Source organism: Muntiacus reevesi, chromosome 6 (assembly GCF_963930625.1).
Source record: "Muntiacus reevesi chromosome 6, mMunRee1.1, whole genome shotgun sequence".
NCBI classification, from domain to species: Eukaryota; Metazoa; Chordata; class Mammalia; order Artiodactyla; family Cervidae; genus Muntiacus; species Muntiacus reevesi.
Genome location: NC_089254.1, coordinates 47,541,011 through 47,565,497, shown reverse-complemented (window position 1 = coordinate 47,565,497; position 24,487 = coordinate 47,541,011). Strand labels below are relative to the sequence as shown.

At 39.6% G+C, this 24,487-nt stretch overlaps 1 gene segment (V, D, J or C); it reads left to right on the top strand.

Annotated features, from left to right (window-relative positions):
• Positions 1 to 1,383: 1,383 nt before the first annotated feature.
• LOC136170585 (T cell receptor gamma constant 2-like) lies at positions 1,384 to 24,031 on the top strand. The segment is given in 8 exon segments: positions 1,384 to 1,488; positions 1,574 to 1,875; positions 10,392 to 10,455; positions 15,219 to 15,548; positions 20,840 to 20,899; positions 21,408 to 21,452; positions 21,741 to 21,782; positions 23,559 to 24,031. Coding segments are annotated over 8 exon segments (1,062 nt in total).
• Positions 24,032 to 24,487: the final 456 nt, after the last annotated feature.

The following is a 24,487-nucleotide window of genomic DNA, read 5'->3' as shown; positions in this document are numbered from 1 at the left end:
GTTTTCTTGCCTGGAGAATCCCATGGACAGAGGAGCCTGGTGGGCTACAGTCCCTGGGGTCACAGATAGTTGGACACAGCAGAATGACTGAGTATGCATACACATCCAGGTTCAAGGTAAACAATAAGCCCTACCATTTCCTGAGCTCTTTCTCTGCCTCTGGGACTGGACCGCACACTGTGCTCACATGTTCCTGTTTACTCTCCCTGCAACCCCATGACTTCCCTTTTCACAGAAGGAAAAAAGGAGGTGAAACCTCTTACCCAAAACTACACAGCTATCATATTATTTGGAAATTTTAGTCTCCCACTGATGGTACCCTTGGAGGATACAACCCAATGCTGGCTCAGATAGCAGCAGGACTTTTCAGCAAGGATGGTTATTCTGGGCTTGTCTTTTCCTCCCAAATTAGCAGGGCACTCACTGCTCTGTGGGGATAAAGTGGCCAAAGAGAGCATGAGATTTGTCACCAGCCAGACCTGGCTTCAAATCCCAACCTAATTCTTCTTGGGCATGCAGTGACTTAAAAACCATCTCCTTTGGGGAAGGGATAAATTAAGAATTTGAGATTAATATATACACACTACTATATACAAAATGGGCTTCTCTGGTGGCTCAGTTGGTAAAAAAATCCACCTGCAATGCAAGAGACCAGGTTCGATCCTGGGTTGGGAAAATCCCTTGGAGTAGGGCATGGCAACCCACTCCAGTATTCTTGCCTGGAGAATCCCCATGAACAGAGGAGCCTTGTAGGCTACAGTCCATGGGGTCGCAAAGCAAAGGACACAATTCTGAGACTAAATTACCACCTTATATAAAATAAACAACAAAGACCTACTGTTTACCACAGTGAACTCTACTCAATATTCTGTAATAAACTTTATGGGAAAAGAATCTGGAAAAGGATATATATTTTGTTTTAACTTTTATTTTAGAGTGTAGTATAGTACAGCAAAGCCGTACAGCTGAAACTAACACAACACTGTAAATCGACTATACTCTAAAATAAAAGTTAAAACAAAATGAAATAAAATAGCCCCAGCTTTCCCCATTTCTAAACCGAAGATATTCTTTATCCCACAAGGTTTCAGGATTTAATAAAACAATGAACATAAATCAGTTAGCCCACTGCCAAAGTACATTTGCTGCCCAATCACCGACCTCTGTATTCCTGTTTTATTACTCCACCAATATCCGTTAGTGCTTCTCAGAACTGTCTCGTTTATCACTCCACCCGTCACCCCGCGGTCGGACTCCCGTCTCCTCCCTCTGGCCCCTCCCTCCTCCGCCCCTCCCTTATTTCTCTCACCCGCTGCCCCCGGTAGCCCGGGAGGAGCACCCACTCAGACCCTGAGCTGACCTCCATCACACACCCAGGTGGGGAGGCTCCGGGCAATCTGAGCCCCACCACCATGGGCTCGTCCCTCGGGGCAGGCGGCAGAGCCGCGCTGGGCCGCCTGGCCCTCCTCTGGGCCCTCGTGGTTCCAGGTGAGTGCCCGCGCCTTCCCCGGGGGCCGGGCGGGACGCACGCGGAGACTGCGGGCTCAGCCTGCCCTCTTCTCACCCCTTGCAGGTGTCCAGCAGGACCTCAGGGTTGCCCAGTCGTCCATGATGGTGGGGCACGCGGGCAGAGCTGTCACTATGTCCTGCCGGGTCAGCAGGTCTGTGGATTACGTCCACTGGTTCCGCCAGCTGGAGGGCCAGGCCCCGGAGAGGCTTCTCTATCTAGCCTTGTCCAAGCGGGATGTGCAGTGGGATTCGGTCCTAACAGGTGATAAAGTCAACGCGGCCCGCGGCGCGGACGGCCAGAGCTGCACCATGTCCTTGAGGCAGCTGGCGAAGAGCGACGAGGGCGTGTACTACTGCGCTGCCTGGGCATCGGCACAGCAGTGCGCGCAGCCCCGGGACCCGCACAAAATGCTGAGACCCACTGCGCGCCCAGACCTGGCAACTGCCACCGCCTCCGGGTCCCTTAGGTTCCCCTGGGGTGATCTCTCAGTATCCTGACGACTCCCCGCACTCTAGGGCTTCTGCAGATAAAATCTGGTGGGAGCTGAAGCTGACCCGGGTAAAAAGCTGTGCAGACGGCGGGGACTTTTCTAAAGATCGTCCAGTTCAGCTTGTCTGCAGCATGTGGAGGAAACTCTGGGCTGCCCAATCCAACAGCTACTGAACACGTCCAGCTACTGAGCCCTTGAAATGTACTTAGTTCAAGAGTCCAAGCTGAGATGGGCTATATGTCTATAACACAAGCTATATTTTGAAGATAGTCGCAGAAAAAAAAAATGGAATATCTCCTTAATTATTTTTATATTGGCTTACTGTTGAAATATTTTGGATATCTTGGACTAAGTAGAAATAGTCCTAATATTCATTTTAAATGTCCTTTTTTTTTTTTAATGCAGAAGCCAAAACATTTTCATCTATGGCTTGAATTGGTGACACATTTATTTCTAATGGATAGCTCTGGTATTGACTGAAAATATAAAAATCTGACCATTTCCCTCGAAGGGTACATAGATAAAATGTCACATAAGTGATTTCAAGGGTGAAGGACTGTAGACCTGCCACAAAATGTTTGAAAGCTGAGCCTGGAAGTGTATGCCTGATTCCAGTCTCTAAGTTGTTCACCCATTGTTACCATTTTGCGGGGGAAGAGACAGCAGTTCGAAGCCCAGGAAACAATACTGGCAATGTCTCAGCGTCCTCATCTATTGGCATGCCTGACATTCTTGAGTTTGAGTTGATAAAAATCCTCATGTTGATGCAGTTAACCCTGGATGAGACATCAGGTTCTCTGCTTTACTCTTCTCTTTGTTTTTTTCTTTTTAGTTTATTTTCCTCGAAGTATAGTTCACAATAGTCAAAACATGCAAACAACCTAAACTTCCATCAACAAATGAATGAATAATGTCAATGTATGACAAAAACCACTACAATATTGTAAAGTAATTAGCCTCCAACTAATAAAAATAAATGGAAAAAAAAAAGATGTGGTGCATATACACAATGAAATACTACTCAGTCATAAAAAAGAATAAAATAATGCCATTTGCAGTAACATGAATACAATTAGAGATTATCATACTAAGTGAAGTAAGTTAAAAATAGAAAGACAGACACCCTTTTATATCACATATATGTGGAATCTAAAATATGGCACAAATGAACCTATCTATGAAACAGAAGCAGATTCAGGGGCATTGAGAACAGATATGTGGTTGCCAAGGGGAAGGAGGGTGGGGGAGGGAAGGACTGGGAGCTTGGGATTAGCAGATGCAAACTATTATATATAGAATGGGTTGGCAAAAAGGTCCTATTGTTTAGAACAGGGAGCTATATTCAATATCCTGTTATATACGTCTCCTTGAATGTCACCACATATGGAATTTTGAGTGAATCTCTGGCTATTCTGCTCTCTTCTATAAAATGAGAAGGTTGAACAGCTAAAAGTATATGCCTCTGATCTCTGCATTTACAGGAAAATCACACAAATCACTTATCACTATATTCACTACCTTCTTATGAAAAGAAGGGGGAAAAAAAAGCCTGTGTCACTGATTCTTCAACCCCAAAACAGGAAAGCCCCTGATGTTGTATGAGAGAGAGAATAAAATCTTTTTGAAGTTTAAGCTGAATTTAGACCCTTTTCAAGTGGAAATTCAAAGTTTATGTACAGCTTAATAGCAATGGTAAAACAATGAATAAAAGGAAAGTGTAAAAAATTCTGAATTGGTCCTGCAGATTCCTAAACTCATTGTCTACCTCCCTGAGCTCCGATTTTGCAGTTAGAAATGTATAATTCATATATGCTTTCCTTCTGAAAGAGCCCAACCCCCAACCCTTCCCTGAAGGCCTAATTCAAAGCTAAGATCCCCGCCCCCCAGTAGGTGTTAGAAGAGGTGGAGGTAAAGGGGACAGAAGCTTACTCTAGCTCTGTTTCATGTTCGCTCACTTCATCTTCCCCATCATCCTAATACAACTCTTTCCTGTTCTTGCAGCCACACCAATGCCAGACTCCACAGAGAGTGAATTTTTTGAACTGGTGACAATGTGGCCAACAAGAACCAGCTCGTCACCCATGTCCTTACAGAGCTATTAATACATGGTCCACAGTCCCCAGGAAGAGACAGCCCAGTGTCCCTGCTGTGAACCTCGACTATGGCGTGAACCCTATTCTCACCCCTCACTGACTCCGGCTTTTCACATATGAGCTCTGTGACCTTGAGCAAGATCTTCACGCTTTTAGGCATCAGTTTCCTCAGGTCTAAAGCAGAATATAACCGTTCCAAAATGTCTCTCTCTTGGAATTATACCACTTAATGTCAGTTGCAACCTCCATGGTGATAGATTATCTCTTCTCTGCATGAAAATCCTACTGAGACATGTTTAGAAACCTAGAGTATATCTTTCTTGGGTGATCTCGTTTTCAGGGTAATCACTGCCAGGATGAAAGAAATGGTCCCAAGACTGTCACTCACTTTGGGAAGCATTTTAGCTAGTCTGTCTCTCTCAAAGTGAGGGATGCAGGATGGCAAAGGCATGGCTGTGTATTGTGCTAATGCCCCAGGTCATGTTCATTGAGGGCAGTGTGATAGAGTGGAATAGTAATAGATTTTTACTAATTTTTTTAAAACTTTATTGGTATATAGTTATGAATTTTTGAATCAAATTTTCTGACATTAATTTTCCATACCTCTTTGGCACAGGAAAAATAGGACATTTACAGTCAGCTCCTTCCTTGCTCACGTTAGGTGTGAGATGGGTGGGGATCTCCCTGAAGGACAAAGATGGGTGTGGCTGCCCCACAGCCTTGACCATGAAGCTCCATCACAGAGTGTATACTGGGAGGCAAGGCTGAGATCTCTAGGACCCCATGACAGAGAGTTCTTCTGTCAGGAGATACCAATGCTATCATTCAAGTCAAGGAACTAAGGGATGCAAAGGGTGTACCCCAGTCCACATTAGGTCCCCTCCGTGGTATCTCTGTGACCTGCCTCCTTCCAAAAGGAGAAGGAACAGAGAGGAAGGAAATACAGGTCATGGATCCACTGAACTCCTGTGTTATATCTGAACTGTGCTATGCATCTTCCTTGTAATGATGTGAGACATCATTATATATAATGATGTGAGACATGTGAGACACAAAACGTGTTCTTACTACATATTCAGAGTTAGAACACTGAGTGTCAGATTGCAAATAAATCAAGCAGGTAATAGGCAAAATTAGAATTAAAATCACTTTGTTGTACACCTGAAACTGACAGAACATTGTTAATCAACCATATTCCAAAAGGAACTAAAAATTGTTTTAAAAAGAATGAAAAACAGTATTGAATGATTCCATGTTCCCTACTGTAGCACACGGTGGGCACTTGGTATTACAGAAATGTTTGCATACCAGCGCTATCATATTCTACCTGATCATCCATCCTTATGTTACATCCCCATCTCTGTGGAAACTTGTTTCTTGGCTCAAAATACCATCATTTACATAAAAGGAGCTAATGAGTGTAACTGTTTTTGAAAATATAGTGTAAGCACTATATTAAAGAATTACAGCTTTATTTTAACGTTTTTCTTTTGTACCAATAATATCTATCATATAGATTTATCTCCACAGGGAAGGCACTATGCTTGGTGCAGTAAGGGATTTAACAATGACGAGGTGGGTCTGGAGTGGACATGGGGATAGTCAGGGTCGGTCCTGTCTGTGTCCTGGCAAATGAACTCCTCTGTACTCAGAGGAGCATTCAGCTGCTTCTGGCAATTGCTTTTTCTCTTTATCCAATTGAGTGACTTAAGATTACAGAACAGTCCGGAAGACATTTCTTCTTTCATCATAAGAGAACTGGCCTTAGCTCTCAAATTTTAGTTTAAATAAGGAATTTATAATTTCAGGTAAAATAGTATTCTACAAATTTCTTCTTTTAGCCTATGAAAGATAATAAGTCATCACAGAACTTGTGTTCTCATTTCTAATTAGTGTGGTAAAGAATCATGTTGCCTGTCACTAATTATTACAGAAATACAAATCAAAACAATGAAGATTCACCTCACACTGGTCAGAATGCATTCATTAAAAAAGTCTACAAATAACAAATGCTGGAGAGATGGTGAATAAAAGGAACCCTCTTACACTGTTGATGGGACTGTAAATTGCTGTAGCCACTGTGGAGAACATTATGGAGGTTCCTTAAAAAACTAAAAATAGAGTCGCCATTTGATCCAGCAATCTCACTCCTAGGCATATATCTGGACAAAACTATAATTCAAAAAGATATATGCACCCAAATTTCATAGCACCAATATTTACAATAGCCAAGACATGGAACCTACCTAATGTCCATTGACAGATGAATGGATAAAGAAGAGGTGGTATATATACACAGTGGAATACTACTCAGCCCTAAAAAAGAATTAAATAACACCATTCGCAGTGATATGGATGGGCCTAGAGATGATATGCTAAATGAAATCAGACACAGTAACGCAAACACCGTGTGATATCAGTTATATGTGGACTCTAAAATATGACACAGATGAACTTATTTACAAAACAGAAACAGACTCACAGACATAGAAAACAGGCTTATAGCTACCAAAGGGGGAAGGGGTGGGAAAGGGCTAGATTAGGAATTTGGGATTAGCAGATACAAACTATTACATGTAAAATATATAAACAATAAGGTCCTAGTGTATAGCATAGGGAACTATATTTAATATCCTGTAATAAACATATTGGAAAAGAATATATATATATGTATAATTGAATCACTTTGTTGTAAATGGTCTATTAAGTGACAAACAATTTTCTGAATTTTCTCTATCATTTAAGATTAAAAAAAAATCATTCTCCTTTCTCCAATAATTTGCAAAACATGTATATTGGTTTTCACCTTAGAAACCAACAACATTGTAAGTCAACACTACTCTCCCTCCCCCCAAAACAGAATCATGTTACCCGATGAATGGAGAACTTTGTCCACATTTCTGAAGTACATGTGAACTGGCAAATTTGCATTTTCAGTTACTGAAGAGTTTCCTCCTTTCAGAAATATATTCCCAAATCACTAACTGAGCAGCCCTGGTGTTTGTGAGAACGGAAGAGCTTTTCCTTTGATGTGAACTCTGAGCAGTTTCAACACAGCTGAGCACCTGGAAATTTTTAAAAGTCTTAATGCTTTGAATACTCTTCCTGGAAATGTGGGAAAGCAGAACAGGTGGTTAACCTGCTGGTGTCAAACTCTTCTTTTCCTGCTTTTATTCTTTTCATTTTTTATCAGTATTGTCAATGATTAGTCCACCATGGAAAACAGATATTTGGGCCCATTGATCTGAGGAAAACTTATAAAATATCAGATGCCATAAAACCTATTATCAAGGACTTCCAAAATAATTCAGAAAGTCAAATTGCCAGCCCAAAGTTGTTAAACTGCTAGTCACTTCATGAAGGTAGGAGAAGGCTGAGATCACTGTAGGAGCCTGAATCAGTATGACAGCTCAGGTTGGAAGAAGATGTTTGGAGAAGGAACTAAGCTCATTGTAGCTCCCTGTGGTAAGTAACTTTTTTTCTATTTTTACTTTAGTCATGAAAGACTGATAGATGCTTTTAAGAAAAAAAAAAAAAAAAAAACAATCTCCCTTATCTGACTGCCACATACTTGGCCTCATCATGAGAACTACAATTTTACAGCTAGTGGCCACTGTATATGGATTACATGGAAGCAAAACTACTTCCTGCTTGTAAGTCACTGAAATTCATCTTTTAGAACATACACACACACACACACAGAAACACACACACACGCACAAGGGACTCAGGCTAGATATTAAAATATTTTAAGGACCATATCTGTTTCATTGTTTCATTTATGTTTCAATATATTTACACCATTACCATAATATGTCATTATGTCAGTAAAGTTGTTGGCAAAGTTTATGTCAGTAAAGTTTTTTTGTAAAGGAATTTACAAGGAAAAATTCCTTTTCTTATAAATGGCTTATTAAGTGAGAATTTTTAAAATTTTCTATTCTCTGTAGTTTTTCCCCAGTAACTTGCAAAACCTGTAGTACTGATTTTCACCTAAGACCTAACAGCAATGCAAACAAAATTTCTTACAATAAATGACTGTATAACATTTGCAAATCCCACTTCTTATTACTTTAGCTTCACAGAGGGAAGCTGAGAGCAGTCAGAATTTATGTCATGACAATTCTTGCTGCATTGCTTGGAAATGGACCAGTGTAATGGAATTTGTGAGCTCAAGCCATCTCAGCTCCAAAGTCCATGAAAAGAGTCTGCATGGTTGGACATCCTCACTTGCTCATTCTCTCAGCAAACATTTTTTGAGGACAGTTTCTGTGTGGAGCTGGAGACAGAAGTGTGAACAAGACACAGACAGAATAAATCCCAACACTCCAACAGCTTATAGTCCAGTGGAAAAGCATTCTAGATGCTAGCTTGATTGGGCCCATATTCTATGGCCTATGGTTGCCAGAGAAACAACAGATCTTGCATTGATGAGTTTGTTTCTTTCTCAAATGATGTAATAGTTACTGCTTATAAAATTCATATATTTCATCTGTCCAAAGAATTTGATAAAATGACCCCAAATTGTCCCACCAAAGAGAATAATAATAATATCAGCTACTATTTACTGAGGGCTAGACATCATAATAAGTAGTTTCAGTGCCTTATCTTTTCCTCAAAAGGAACCCTTGTCTTCCCATTCCACAGATAAGAAAACTGAGGTTTAGAGAAGTTCAGGTACTTGCCTAAAGTCACATAACAAGTTACTGTGGCAAATATTGGGATTCAGTAGAGACTTGTTTATTCCAAAGGACAGAGTCTGGGCCTTTACACAAGGTGAGAAAAATGAAGTCTAAATTTTTATATTCTGAACATTTACTCCTCTGTAGCTTGATCTTTTAAATTGATTATTTGATTTACTTCTTAATTTGTAATAGGTTATAATTTGTATTATTACTCATGTGTGAAAACAGTGCTTCTGTTTATTTAAATTGCATGTTTCCAAAATTTATTTGTGAAGACCTAAGATAGAAAATGCCATGTACAGGAAGGGCAAGAAATAAGATCAAAGGCACTCAGGGAAGCAGGAGGAAAAAGGACTTCTAGCAGAAAGCACAGGTTAAGATTTTAATGCTCAATGGTAAGAGAGCTATGTGTCTGCTCTATCTCAATTAAAAAAGTGAATATTAAAAAGAAAAAAATGAAAAGGTGGTGGAATACATACTTTTTATTAGCTGATAAAATAAGCACACCAAATTTTTTAATATGATGTGCTTTTACAACATAAAATTAGAAAAGGACTCTAATACACAAAGTTAAGAGAAAAGTGAAATAAAGATGGGATATAGTCTTCAACATCCACTTTATAAAATGGAAGAAATGATCTTTAATCAAACCCATTTATACTGCCAGTTCATCAATGTTATGGATACCATAACATTTAATGTCATTCACAGATGGTGACCCTCAGCAGATAGGGTCAGGCAGGTAAGGTTTTCACAATCCAACATTACAATAATAGGATTTGAGAACCAGGCATCCTACCATTTCTCTTATCATCCTGCCTTGAAGGCCAAGAGTTGCAAGCTGAAATCTACACATGAGCTGGAGAGAAGTCAGTCTGAGGCTGAAATTTCTAGTAAAAGCTTGGAAAAATATTAATTGTGCTGTTGATTGGGCAGGAGGGGGAAGCCATTTGTTTTGGACAACACAAGTGAAGTAATTCCATATACTGACTATACATATTAGGCTTTAGCCAATGTTCCCTTTGAGTTGCTTAACCCTGAAAATATAGCGGGTAAGACTAGACAAACAATTGCCTTTAAGCGAAAAGCACGTGTCCTGTGACAATGGCTTTGAGAATTCCTGACATGTGGAGCATAGTAGAAGGCAAAAAAAGGAACCAATCTTCACAGTTAGTTGCCATAGACTTCAGTTGTAACCCCAAAACACTGAATTCTCATCAGTAAGGGCAAGTCCTGATCCCAAGATATTAAAATATTATGTTGGAGCACACAGTCAGCTAATAATAGGAAATCACTAATAATAATGATAGTAATAATTATTATGGTCTTTCTTTTCCATAGCATTTTTAATAAAATCACTTTTTCATATCTTGTTTCATATTGGCCTCACTTCAGCATTAAAAGGGATGTCGAACTGATTCATGCTAACACTATGTTTTCAAATAAACAAACACCAAAAGCTTTAATTAATCTGATTAGCTCAGCCATGGAATCTGTTATGAGCAAAGTGAATCAGGACCAGAAACTTGGACTCTTGTATCCCAGGCTGTCACGATTCCAATAGGATTTAAAGAACTCAGAGAAGCTAAATTAGTCTAAAGTTTTTGCCACAGGTTGAATCACTGTGGAATTTAAACAACATGATCTTTGGTGATGGAACAAAAGTTTTCGTCCTAGGTAAGTACCTGAAGAAGGGCATTTTTTGGCAAGGTGTTGGAGGCAAGGCAAGAAACAAATTGGAATAATAGTTTAAAATATTTGGGAAAATGGGAATGTAAATGGGGATTAGATGTAGGAGTTTAGGAAAGATATTAAAACAAATCCTTAGAGCATACCATAGACAAGTGTGCGAAAATATAGTAGGGTTTGGCTTTGTGAACATGTGGACTTATATAAAGGGTTCCTGTATAATATATGTGATCATCATGAAAGTGTTTGGTTCAAGGCCAAAGTTGGTTATTATAGGTAACTTTTGTGAGCTGACACATTTCCTTTCCTGATGGCAAAGGGGTGTTTTCAAAGACCCTGGCTTTGGAGTCACTCTGATCAGGATGTCTGGGTCTACCATTTACTGTTTATGAGCACTTGGTCAGTTATTCTCTGGCCTCGGTTTCTGAATCCTCAAAATGGAACAGCCACATGTGTCCAGCAAGTATTGCATGAGAATTCAGTGAAAGCCTGTCATCAGTGTCCCTGACACGCGTGTAACACATTGTCGGTGCTGGATAGGTGTGTCCACACTCCATTCAAATGCGAAGGGAAAGCTGCACCCAGGAAGGAGAGTTGTTTGCAGCCAAAAATATTGACAGAAGAGAAATTCTTCAGAGGATGCAGTTGTACTTCTAACTCCTTAAACAAAAAGTTATCTTACTGTCCACTCACACACACAGAATTGAATTGGGAGGTATTTGTCTCTCTTTAACAGACTGCTTTCTATTTGTCAAGAAAAATGAAGTGAAAATGTTTTTATATTTGTTGTTCTATGTGCTTTACATCTGAATCCTTTCACTTCATTGATATCATCTCTAACACAAACATTTATTGACCCTTAGCCAATAAATTTGGGCTTCATGATCTTATTTATCAGAAAAATTTTAATTCATAAGTTAAATGATCGTGATATGAAGTCAATTAAATACAGATACAAAGTTCATAATATAATTTGCTTATTTAAATGTGAAATAGTTCTAATTATTTAATTTATAAAATATAAGGAAAAATAGAGTACTCTTAAGCAATAAAAACACAGTATGTGATGGGAGAAATATACAGTATCTTACTATTATAATCAATAAAATAGTATTTACACCATGAGTGAGGTGTATAAAATTAAACACACTAGGACATAATTGTATTTACAATGTTAAGTTTTAAAATGACCTCTGTTTGCTTACTTCTCAGGAATTTTGCTACAGAGGAAAAATTTCTCAAGAATTTTTTTCTTTTTCTTTTCAAATGAGAAGTTTGATTTTTCTGTTCTTAAGAAACTGACCTCGGAATGCTAAACTAGCTCAAAGAGAATATGAGTAAAGTATTTGTGTCTCATTTGGAAATAAATTGGAAAGACTTTTAACATTTATAAATTCATATTTTCATATAATTTATAATTTAACCATAAATATATAATCAAGAAACATTCCAGCATTTAAGTGGGATCATCTGCAAACTATGTTTTGTTATATATGTTGACACCATGTCTATAAGAAATTCAGGAAGCATGCATTTAATTTTTAATTATATGTATACTTTATTTAGCAGATGAAAACACAGTAAACCATGCAGCTCTAAAGAAGTTCAGCAAACTTATAGGGTAGATTTAAAACTGGGGGAGACACAGAGTCAAAATACTGTGCGTTCTTAACCATGCCCAAACCTGAAATGAAATTTCAAAAGAAAATGTGCCTTGGTAAGCATTCTCTAAAGTGAAGCAAAATTCTGATAAATGCATTACTTGATAAGGTTTATATAAAGCATGTCAGAAAATGATACATTTTTATTGGAAGTTTTGGAAATATTGCTATTTTGTTTCCAAATTCAAGGCACTGTAAACAATCAACTCCTCCACTTAAAAATCTGAAAGTTTTCAGATCTGAAGTTTGGATGTTATATAAAATTAGAAACCCACCAGAAGAATCCCATCAGTTCAGAAATGGGCAGGTGAATCCACATTTGAAGCTGTAAATTCAACATCACAGATTGTCAAGTATGTAGGGACACTAATTCCCATTATAAAAAATGACTGTATATTATCTAAAGATACAATAAATTTCCTACTGACATTTACTTATATGAGAAGTAAGATCAGTTCAGCTTAGTTCAGTCGCTCAGTCGTGTCTGATTCTGCGACCACATGAACTGCAGCACACCAGGCCTCCCTGTCCATCACCAACTCCCGGAGTTTACCCAAACTCATGTCTTTTGAGTCGGTAATGTTATCTAACCATCTCGTCCTCTGTCGTCCCCTTCTCCTCCTGCCTTCAACCTTTCCCAACATTAAGGTCTTTTCCAATGAGTCAGCTCTTTGCATCAGGTGGCCAAAATATTGGAGTTTCAGCTTCAACATTAGTCCTTCCAATGAACACCCAGGACTGATCTCCTTTAGGATAGACTGGTTGGATCTCCTTGCAGTCCAAGGGACTCTCAAGAGTCTTCTCCAACACCACACTTCAAAAGCATTAATTCTTTGGCGCTCAGCTTTCTTTATAGTCCAACTCTCACATCTATACATGACTACTGGAAAAACCATAGCCCTGACTAGACGGACCTTTGTTGACAAACTAAGATAAATATGGTTCATTCCAGGGTAGTTAAATGAAGCTCCACAGAGTTGCAAAACATGAGGATGAGTTATGTGGCCAAAGAGAGCACAAGTTACAAAACAGGATAGGAAGGGAAAATAGTAGAGAGCAGGGAACTTTCCTACACTGTTGGTGGGAATGCAAACTGGTGCAGTGACTATGCACAGCAGTAGGGATGTTCTTTAAGAGACTAAAAACAGAGCTGCCGTATGATCCTGCAACCCCAACTCCTGGGCATATTCCCAGAGAAAAACATGGTCTGAAAAATGCAAGCCCCTCTGTGTTCATAGCAGCACTATTCACAATATCCAAGAGCTGAAAGTAACCTAATTGTCCAATGACAGAAGAACGGGTAAAGAAGACATGGGGTGTGTGTGTGCATATATACATAACTGGAATAGTACTGAGCCATTAGAAAGATGAAACAATGCCACTTGCAGCAACATGCATGGACCTGGACATTGTCGTGCCAAATGAAGTAATTCAGATCGGGAAAGAGATAAATGTCATATATCTCTTATATGTAGAATCTAGAAAGAAATGATACAATTGAAATCATTTACAAAATAGAAACCGACTCTCAGAGAACAAACTTGTGGTTACAGGGGGGAAGGGTGGAGGGAGGGACACCTAGGGACTTTGAGACTGACATATACACACTGCTATATTTAAAATGGATAACCAACAAGGACCTACTGTATATAGCACAGGGAAGGAAACTTTTCTCAATATTCTGTAACAATCTAATTGGGGAAAGAATTTGAAAGAACAGCATGTATATTATCTGTGGTGAAACAGATCACCAGCCCAGGTGGGATGCATGAGTCAAGTGCTCGGGCCTGGTGGGCTGGGAAGACCCAGAGGAATCGGGTGGAGAGGGAGGTGGGAGGGGGGATCAGGATGGGGAATACGTGTAACTCTATGACTGATTCATGTCAATGTATGACAAAACCCACTGAAAAATAAAAAAAATAATAATAAAAAAAAGAAAAAGAAGAGATACATGTATACATATAACTGAATCACTTTGTTGTACATTTGAAACTAGCACAGCATTATTAATCAGCTATACTCAAATATAAAATTAAAAGTTTGAAAAAAGCAAAAAGTCAAAGATTCTCACCTCTAGAGAAACTATCAGAGTTACCTGGACTTCTCCCCCACTCTCATTCCCACCACACACCCAAATATTTCATTTTTTAAATATAATTTTATTTTTAAAATTTTTGTCTGTGTTGCATCTTCTTTGCCTCAACATGGGCTTTTCTCTAGTTTGAGAGAGTGGGGCTACTCATCATTGCAGTGCCGGCTTCTCATTGCAGTGGCTTCTCTTGTTTGAAGCTTGGGCTCTAGGGCATGGGGCTTCATAGTTGCAGCACAAGGGCTCAGTAGTCCTGTCTTCAGGGCTCTAGATCACAGGCTCAATAGTTGTGGTGCAGGGGCTTAGTTGCTCGAGGCATGTGCGATCTTCCGCATCAGGGATCGAATGTGTGTCTCCTACATTGGCAGAAGGAATTCTTTACCACTGAGCCATTAGGAAAGCCCATCCATCCACTTTAAGACAGGCTCCACTATGATAGAACAAAAGAGATGTTAAAAAAACAAATGTGTCCATGAATTTTGGAAGGAAATAAAACTCATAACCCATCTTACCATGTGGAAAAAGAACAAAGGCCAATGTGTGATTCAGGTTCTACTATGCTAGCTGTGACTTTGGGCAAGCTACATAACCTCTTGAACATCTCTTCCTATTGAAAATAAGAAGGATAGTAAGTCCCTTATAATCCACTGTGAAAGGAATCCATAGTGAGCACTAATTCAGTGACAAGTTTTCTTCCTTTTATTACATGCTAGTTTATTCCATGGTTCTCCGTATTTCTCTAATAACCATTTTAAATTTCCAGCCCAGGTGGGATACATGAGTCAGGTGCTCGGGCCTGGTGCACTGGGAGGACCCTGAGGAGTCGGGTGGGGAGGGAGGTGGGAGGGGGGATCGGGATGGGGAATACGTGTAACTATATGGCTGATTCATGTCAATGTATGACAAGACCCACTGAAATGTTGTAAAGTGATTGGCCTCCAACTAATAAAATAATATTAAAAAAATAATAATAATAAATTCTTTTCTATCTCCCTCTGCAGATAAAAAACTTCCTGCAGATATTTCCCCCAAACCCACAATTTTTCTTCCTTCGATTAATGAAGTCAACCATCAACAGGCTGCAACGTATCTTTGTCTCCTGGAAAAATTTTTCCCTGATGTTATTAAGGTTTCTTGGAAAGAAAAGAATGGTGACAGGATTCTGCCATCCCAGCAGGGAAATACCATGAAGACCAATGACACATACATGAAGCTCAGCTGGCTGACAGTGACAGAAAACTCCATGAAGAAAGAGCACATATGTATCGTCAAACATGATAAAAATGCAGGAAGAAAAGATCAAGAGATTCTTTTTCCTGCAGTGAAAGAAGGTATGTGAATATAAACATAAATATAAATATAACCTCCCTTGGGCTTCCCTAGCGGCTCAGTGGTAACGAATCCACCCGCCAATGGAGGAGACACGGGTTTGAGTCCTGGGTTGGCAAGATCCCTGGATTAGGAAACACAAACCCACTCCAGTACTTTTGCCTTGGAAATTCCAGACAGAGGAGCCTGGGTCACAAAAGAAGAGTCAGATACATCTTAGCAACTAAGCAATAATAACCTCCCAGAACACAGTTTTTCAAAGACAATACCCTAACTTTTCTGTCAAGTCAAATAAACACGTCTTTCTAAGATGTTGTTCTGTTTAATGGTAGCATAAATGTCCTGAAATTTCCACTAGAATTAAAATAGTACAATCAAGGGAACATTAAAACAAAAAAGAAAAAATATTTTTAAGCTTTCTCAGCCTGTTTCATCTTCCAAAATATTACAGTCACAATGATGATTTTAGGGTCTTTGTATGGATTAAATGAAAGAAAATATATGAAAGTGTCTACCAACTTAGTGCACAACAAATTTGCAAAAAGAAATTTCACTTTTTATTATCTTGGTTGATTAGGAAACAAGAACATTTATATATCTTTCAGGAATGCTGTACTCACCAAGCAGTCATTCTCACTTTAATCCTGCTTTTACTCAAAGTATAAGTCAGAAACAGTGGGTTATTAAATGACAAAATGATGTTCTTATGAGGAAGCCAGATTGCAGTTCAACAAAAAGTATTGAGTTGGCTAAAAATTTATTTGGGTTTTTCATAAGATGTTACAGAAAAAACTTGAAAGACCTTTTTGACCAACTGAAGAGAATAATTTATTGCTGCCGTTTTATTACGGTCTTAGTTAAAATTTGTACTTTATTTACTACCTTGAAGTTAAAATTTGTAATTAAAGATCAGGTGAGACTAAAGTGTGCAAACGTATTCCCACTGTACATAATGAATGTATTTCTTGCTATTAGAAAAGATCTGTCAAGATACTTTTATTGTAGCCCTAGCACATGCTAGGTCTGGAGGAATGTGTGGATGGACACACTCGGGTGAATTACTGTCCTAGGAGGATGCACTTCAGTCAAGAGAATGTACACTTTTCTGGATGACTCAGGGACACTCGTGATCCAGGCACGACGTCCCAAAGCAGCCCCTGTGAGCAGACGCTAGACGTGTCCATGCCGTGAGGGCAAAGTGCTGGGTGTATCTTGACCTTGACGGTGGTCCTCTAACTTACTGGACTCAGGGCTTAACGTCTGAGTAATTCACCTAACAGACCACAGGCCACAGTGCCCATCAGAGGAATCACTGTGTGCTTTTCCCTGTGGTTAGGAAGCCTTTTTAAGCAGTGGGAACCAAGCATAGAAAATGTGCACAGACGTTGGCTCTGCACCAGTCCGAATTTCTGAAGGAAGTCTTTATCTTCTCTGGTTCTTAGTTTGTCGAATGATCAAATCAAGCTTGAACATTTGCCTTGGTTTTGTCCTGGGACTGCAATGAAGAGCAAATGAAATAAAGTCAGCCAAAAATTGCATTCCAAAACATAAATGGGTCTATTTATTCATGCATCTACTGTATTATTTATATTCTCTCCTTAAACTAATCAACACTGAGATTACAGAAACGGCCCTAAATTTCTATTTCTACTCATTCTACTCTAAGAAATACATAATAAACAAATTTGCCAAGTGCAGTTTAATATAATCATGGCTCTAACTGTCCTATTAGGTTTTAATTTTTCTGTGATTAAGGAAAAATAAAAAGGGTGGTAAATTTCATGGTGATAATTACCATAGGGGAGACAAGTTCCCTTTTATCATGTGTGATACTTGGCACTTAATTTCTGAAATAAATGTTTCCCATGGATTTCATGGCCATATAGCTAAAGAGGGCATTTCTGTAAATTTCATTCTTTAGTAAATTTCGAATGCTATTTTTGGGAAGTTTCTTGTTTTTGATAAAAGCTAAGAATATTATATGGGCTTCCTTGGTGGTTCAGATGGTAAAGAATCTCCCTGCAATGTAGGAGAATATGATTCTATTCCTGGGTTGGGAAGATACTTTGGAAAAGAGAATGACAACCCACTACAGTATTCTTGCCTGGAGAATCCCATGGACAGAGGAACCTGGTGGGCTACAGTCTATGGGGATGCAAAAAGTCGGACACGACTGAGCGACTAACTTTCACTTTCAAGAATAGTGTGTTGTTGTTGAGTTTCTCAGTGGTGTCTGACTCTTTGCGACCCCATGGACTGCAGCATGCTAAGCTTCCCTGTCCTTCACCATCTCCCGGAACTTGCACAAACTCTTGTCTATTGAGTTGGTGATGCCATCCAACCATCTCATCCTCTTGACCCCCTTCCATCCTGCCTTCGATCTTTCCCAGCATCAGGGTCTTTTCCAATGATACGGCTCTTCACATCAGGTAGCCAAAGTATTGGCACTTCAGTTTCAGCATCAGTCCTTCCAATGAATATTCAGGTTTAATTTCCTTTAGGATTGACTGGTTTGATCTCCTTGCTGTCCAAGGGACTCTCAAGAGTCTTCTCCAACACCACAGTTCAAAAGCATCAATTCTTTGGTGCTCAGCCTTCTTTATAGTCCAACTCTCACATCCATACATGACTACAGGAAAAACCTAGGTTTGACTATATGGACCTTCGTTGGCAAAGTAATATCTCTGCTTTTTAATACATGATCTAGTTTTGTCATAGCTTTTCTTCCAAGGAGCAAGCGTCTTTTAATTTCATGGCTGAAGTCACCATCCACAGTGATTTTGGAGCCCAAGAAAATGAAGTCTTTCACTGTTTCCATTGTTCCCCATCTATATACCATGAAGTGATGGGACCAGATGCCGTGATCTTCTTTTTTTTAATCTTGGGTTTTAAGCCAGCTTTTTCACTCTCCTCTTTTAACTTCATCAAGAAGTTCTTTAGTTCCCCTTCACTTTCTGCCATTAAATTGGTGTCATCTGCATATCTGAGGTTATTAATATTTTTCCTGACAGTCTTGATTCCAGCTTGTGCTTCATCTAATCTGGCATTTCTCATGATATACTCTGCCTCTAAGTTAGGTAAGCAGGGTGACAATGTACAGCCTTGACGTACCCCTCTCCCAATTTGGAACCAGTCTGTTGTTTCGTATGTTTCTCAGAAAGCAGGTAAGGTGGTCTGCTATTCCCATCTCTCTAAGAATTTTCCACAGCTTGTTGTGATCCCCACAAAGGCTTTAGCATAGTAGTAGATGTTTTTCTGAAATTCTCTAGCTTTTTCTATGATCCAACGTAGTTGGTAATTTAATCTCTGGTTCCTATGCCTTTTCTAAAACCAGTTTGAACATCCAGAATTTCTTGGTTCATGTGCTGTTGAAGCCTAGCTTGGAGGATTTTGAGCATGACCCTGCTAGCATGTGAAATTATTGCAATTGTGCAGTAGTTTGAACATTCTATGGCATTGCTCTTCTTTGGGACTGGAGTGAAAACTGATCTTTTCCAGTCCTGTGTCCACTGCTGAGTTTTCCAAATTTTCTGACATATTGAGTGCAGCACTTTAACAGCATCATCTTTTAGGATTTGAAATGGCTCTTCTGGAATTCTATCACATCCATTTGGCAGCACAAATCATTAAGTGATTTTTGAAGGGATAGAAAACTAATCAGGTCCAAGTTTTTGACCAGTCTTGACTGAGAAAGAGGTCTTAGTATACACTGCAACTTATGCTGAAATTTTTTTACTTTTTCACCTCAATCAATTCATAGTAATAAGAGGTTTGTTCATCTTTAATGAACATAGTCACTGTAAGCAAAAGAAATAAAGTTACAAACAATTTTTTCTGGTTGTGCTGGGTCTTCGTTACTCTCTGCAGGCTTCCTCTGGTTGTGGTCAGTGGGGACTAGTCTTCTTTGAGGTGCCTGGATTTCTCATTGCAATGGCTTCTTGTGCCGTGGAGCAAGGGCCAAGTAATTGTGGGGCATGGGCTTAGTTGCCTTGTGGCATGTGGAATCTTTCAGACCAGAGATTGAAACCATGTCCCCTGGATTGGCAGATGGATTCCCACCCACTGTACCATCAAGGAAGTCCCAGAGAGAGTGTTTTAAGACACATTAAGATCAGTTCTTGAGGATGATTATATTAATATTTTCACTCTTGGCATTTACCACAAAGCCTTTACAGCTCAAATTAATTTTTTAGAGAGAAAACTGATCTCAATGAGGGCATAAAATGGCATACCAGAACCAAATCCATATGGATAAGAACATATCCAGAAGAACAGGAATAAACCAAAAAACCACTGTGACTCCGTTTTCCTGGATCCATTTTCTTTTTACAAATATTTATCTGGAATTTTCTATCCCTGGAATTGCACTGAAGTGTTAACCTCCTATAATAAACGAGGTCACTGATAAGAATAATTAAGATATCTGGAAAAGATGTTTTTAGTGTCTACAGTAGTAGAATTCTGTTGCTCATTGGTTACTTTCTCTCTCTTTCTGTGGCTTATTTTACAAAGTGCTTTCCACGGGCTCTGTCTCATTTAATGTCTCACAATGATCCTTTGAATGCTGGCTCTGCCATCACTGGTACCATTGGTACAACTCTCTGCCAGTCACTTTCCCTCTGACCCTTATTTCTTCTTTTGTAACATGAAATCCTCCAAAATACACCTCACTCCAATGTCACTGGAAGATTAAAGAAGGTAACACATGTGAAGTAGTTAAGCTAGTTATAGTTGCTCACTAGTTATTAGCCTTATTAATACTGTTTTCATTTTGCCCACAAACACCACAAATTCAGAAATCATGTGCATGAGTCAAGATACTGGGAACATGTGTAATTTGGAAAGGTGTGACTGCTTTCCTTTGCTTAGAAGGGAAATTTACCTGAGCCAGACTCCCTTGAACATGAGACTCTGTTGTGGATTCTAGGATTGGATGTGTTCATCTTGGGAACATCTCTTCATATCAGCAGTGGATGCTGAAGGTGTAGAGCAGCCTCTTTTTCTGTTTGCCTTTCTGCAAATATTTCTTGAAATTGTATTTTGGATAAACACTGTCATGTGTAGGAAACAATATATGAATTAGATCTACTGAATTATATAGTATTAGATGAACTATTCCTGGATTTGTAGGGCTCATATTTTAATCTGTCAGCAGGTTATATATATATAATATATATATATGCTACATGCATACATACATATATATATGTTACACATGCACAAATAAACATACATGCACACTGTCAAATAATGAACATGAATAATTGACAATACTTTCTCTCATTTATTGTAGTTTTCACCCCAGTTGTCACTACTACTGAGCCTCCAAACGATTGTTCGAAAGATGAAAGTGGTAAGTTTTTGTGTATGTTTGCTTTTATGTTGGGCTTCCTTGGTGGCTCAGTGGTAAAGAATCTGCCTGCAATGCAGGAGCCACAGGAGACATGGGTTCGACTCCTAGGTCAGGAAGATCCCCTGGAGGAGGGCATGGCAATCCCCTCCAGTATTTTTGCCTAGAGAATCCCATGGATAGAAGAGCCTGGAGGGCTACAGTCCATAGGGTCTCAAAGACTTGGACATGACTGAATCATCTTAGCAGGCTTGCATGCACCTTTATGTTATGCTTTAGTATTTTCTTCCCTTCTGATTAATTAGCTTCTTTTGAACTTCTCTGGCTTAAAGTAGAAAAGACCAATTATCTGGAATGGTGATGCTAAAAATTTTCATAGTTTTAAGAACCGACTGACTTGTCTATCAGCAGATTATACATATATATACACACACACATATATATACATACATGCACACACTGTCATAATGGGTGTGGACAATTGATTAATATTTGCTCTCATTTCTTCTAGAAGTCACTGATACTGATTTTACAAAAACTTGTGCAAGAGATCAAGGTAGTAAGTTTTTGTATATGTTTGCCTTCATGTCATCCTATAGCATTTTCTTTTCCTCCTGATGAAATTACCTTTTGAACTTTCCTGGTTTATGGTAGGAAAGACCAATTATTTCTGAAACTTGAAGATTCATACATTTGATCAGTATCTCTCCTGTCTCTATTGGCAGATTTTATATATATGTATGTGTATTGTGTGCATATATACATACACACAAACATGCATATACATATATATCATGTATCAAATTGTTAAGTATGAATAATTAACTACTATTTTCTCTTCTAGAAGTCGCTAGTTCTACAAAAGCATGTCTGAAAGATGAAAACAGTAAGTTTTGTCTATATTTGCCTTTATGTCATGTTATAGCACTTTTTTCCTCTAGATAAATTAAGCTTTTGGACTTGGTTTAAGGTAGAAAATCAGAAAGTCTGGGTATTGCAAAATAGACTGTTATACGGTCTATAAGTAAATCTTAAGTAAGTCTATTATATAGACTGTTACACAGTCCATATATTTTAAGTTACACATTTTTTTAAAAGTAAATCCAACATTCTGTAAGAGTCATCTTAACAGAGTAAATACTGGTTTTGGTGTGAGATGATTCTCAATTACAGGATGCAGTGATAGGCTCTGAATTATTCAACAATGGGGTTTCACTCAATTGTGTAGCTTTTGATTACAGTGACTATGCAAAAATGATACCAAGTTGCTTTTCTGTATGTTGAGTCTTTGGTTGTTCTAGTGGCTAATAACATAAACTGATGCTTATAGAGAGTTTCATATTCTTACAGAAGGCCTTATACTATGTCTCTCATGTGTTTTAAATACGATTCTCATAAAGCTCCTAAGAGGGTATATATTAATCTCCCCCCATTTTACAGATGAGGGCAATGAGCTAAAATTAATTAAGTCCCTTGTACCCAGTCTCACAGCTAGATCTGGAATTTCAACCCAGGACATTTGAATCCCTCCTCTAAGACACTGATATAGAGTAAGAAATCCAAAAACCAAGGCCCTGACACAGTGACATCTGGCTGGGGGTATAAGTACCTGGGCTTCCAACTATCACAGACTAGAGTTCTTTGGTTACTAGTTACATTGATGTGGGTACATTACTTACATTGCTAAATAGCAGGATCCTCACCTGCCAATAGGGACCAATTACACCTAACTCAGTAGTTGAAGGGGAGTGCTTCCCTGGTGATTCAGACAGTGAAGAATCCGCCTGCAATGTAGGAGGCCCTGGTTTGATCCCTGGGTTGGGAAGATCCCCTAGAGAAGGGCATGGCAACCCACTCCAGTATTCTTGCCTGGGGAACTCCATGGACAGAGGAGCCTGGTAGGCTACAGTCCATGGGGTTGCAAAGAGTCAGACATGACTGAGCAACTAACACTTTCACTTTGAGTTATAGAGATAAGGTCACCTATGTGGAATGTCTCCATAGGGTCATAGGTTATTGTAAAAATTAAATAAGATTAAAAATTTGCATGCAAAGCTCTCAGAAAAGTGTTTAGCATTTGGTTAGTGGTTAATGAATATCACTCATTATTTTTTAGACATATGGCAAGGGTGAAGAAAATGCTGAAAGCAATTTATCACAAATGATTTTCCCTACTGGACTCTATGAAAAATATAACCTTGCTTTTTAATATTTTGGAAGGTTCTAGTGAATTTGACTGAGGTTGTTGACTTGAACTGTGAGCTGAATTCTGAGCCGTCCTGGTGGTGGTGGTTGTGATGATAAATGTTTACTTTGGGGTTTGGTATTACAGGGGTGTCACGCCAATGTAGATTATCAGAGTAAATAATTGTGACCACACCTCTTATTGGGCTTCCCTGGTGGCTCAGATGGTGAAGAATCTGCCTGCAATGTGAGAGATCTGGGTTCAATCCCTGGGTGGGGAAGATCCTCTGAAGGAGGGCACGGCAACCCACTCCAGTATTCTTGCCTGGAGAATCCCCATGGACAGAGGAGCCTGGCAGGCTACAGTCCATGGGGTTGCAAAGAGTCGGACACAACTGAGTGACTAAGCACATACGGTATTAGGAGTTGTGTCCTGTCCTTTTGAAAGAACGGGCAATAATCATATGACTTCTCCTAGATACCGTGCCGCTGCAGTTCACGTACAACTCTGCTTACTACACCTACCTCGTCCTCCTCCTCAAGAGTGCCGTCTACTTTGTCATCACCTCCTTCTGTGTGCTTAGGAGAACAGGCGTCTGCTGTGACGGGACGAGCTCGTGACAGAGGCGACAACAAAGGGGTCAATCTTCCTCCTTCATCTATTGTCCCACAAACTCTCCACTGAAGACCCAGCCGGGCTTGCTTTCTGGGTTTGGGTTATTTCAGACGTTGTGTATAATTTTCTATCATCGTGTAAGGGTTTTTCAGACTGGGCAGACAGTTTTCCTCTGTAACAAGGAATTCTGCCATTACTCAAAGGCACGGCCCAGGGCTCGTCCAGGGGAGCCTCTCCCACCACTGCCCCCACAATCTCATCAGCTCCTCCCCACCCCAAGTCCTCATGCCCCCTAAGCACACACAGCGGGCGGTTCCGTTTGCTCCTCGAGCACCTCCACCGGGACCACGGCCCTGATCTTCCCTGTCACACACCCTGGAGATGCTGGCTTTGCTACTTGAAATAAACAAATTTCTAAAAAGAAATCAAAAGTCCCTTTTTGTCTGTGTACTTTAATTTCGTGAAATCTAATCAAGGTGAGAAACAGCATGACCACAGTGATATCAAACTCAGTTCTGCTTATAATAATGGCTAACACCACATTTCTAGGTCTTTCCCTGAGACGGTGGTCATGAAGCTCTCTTTGGGGCACCGGCTCCAAGGGGACCCAAGCCAAAAGAAGGTGCCTAGGTCCCTTCTCTTTCCAAGTCACCAGATGATGTTCCTATGGCAACAGTGTGACTGACACCCAGCCTGACTTGCACTTGTGTGTGTTCAGATCCGTAGTAATGCCTCACAAGCACTGCCTCCTGCTCCTCACATTAGCCCCGTGAGAACTGCAGCAACACCAG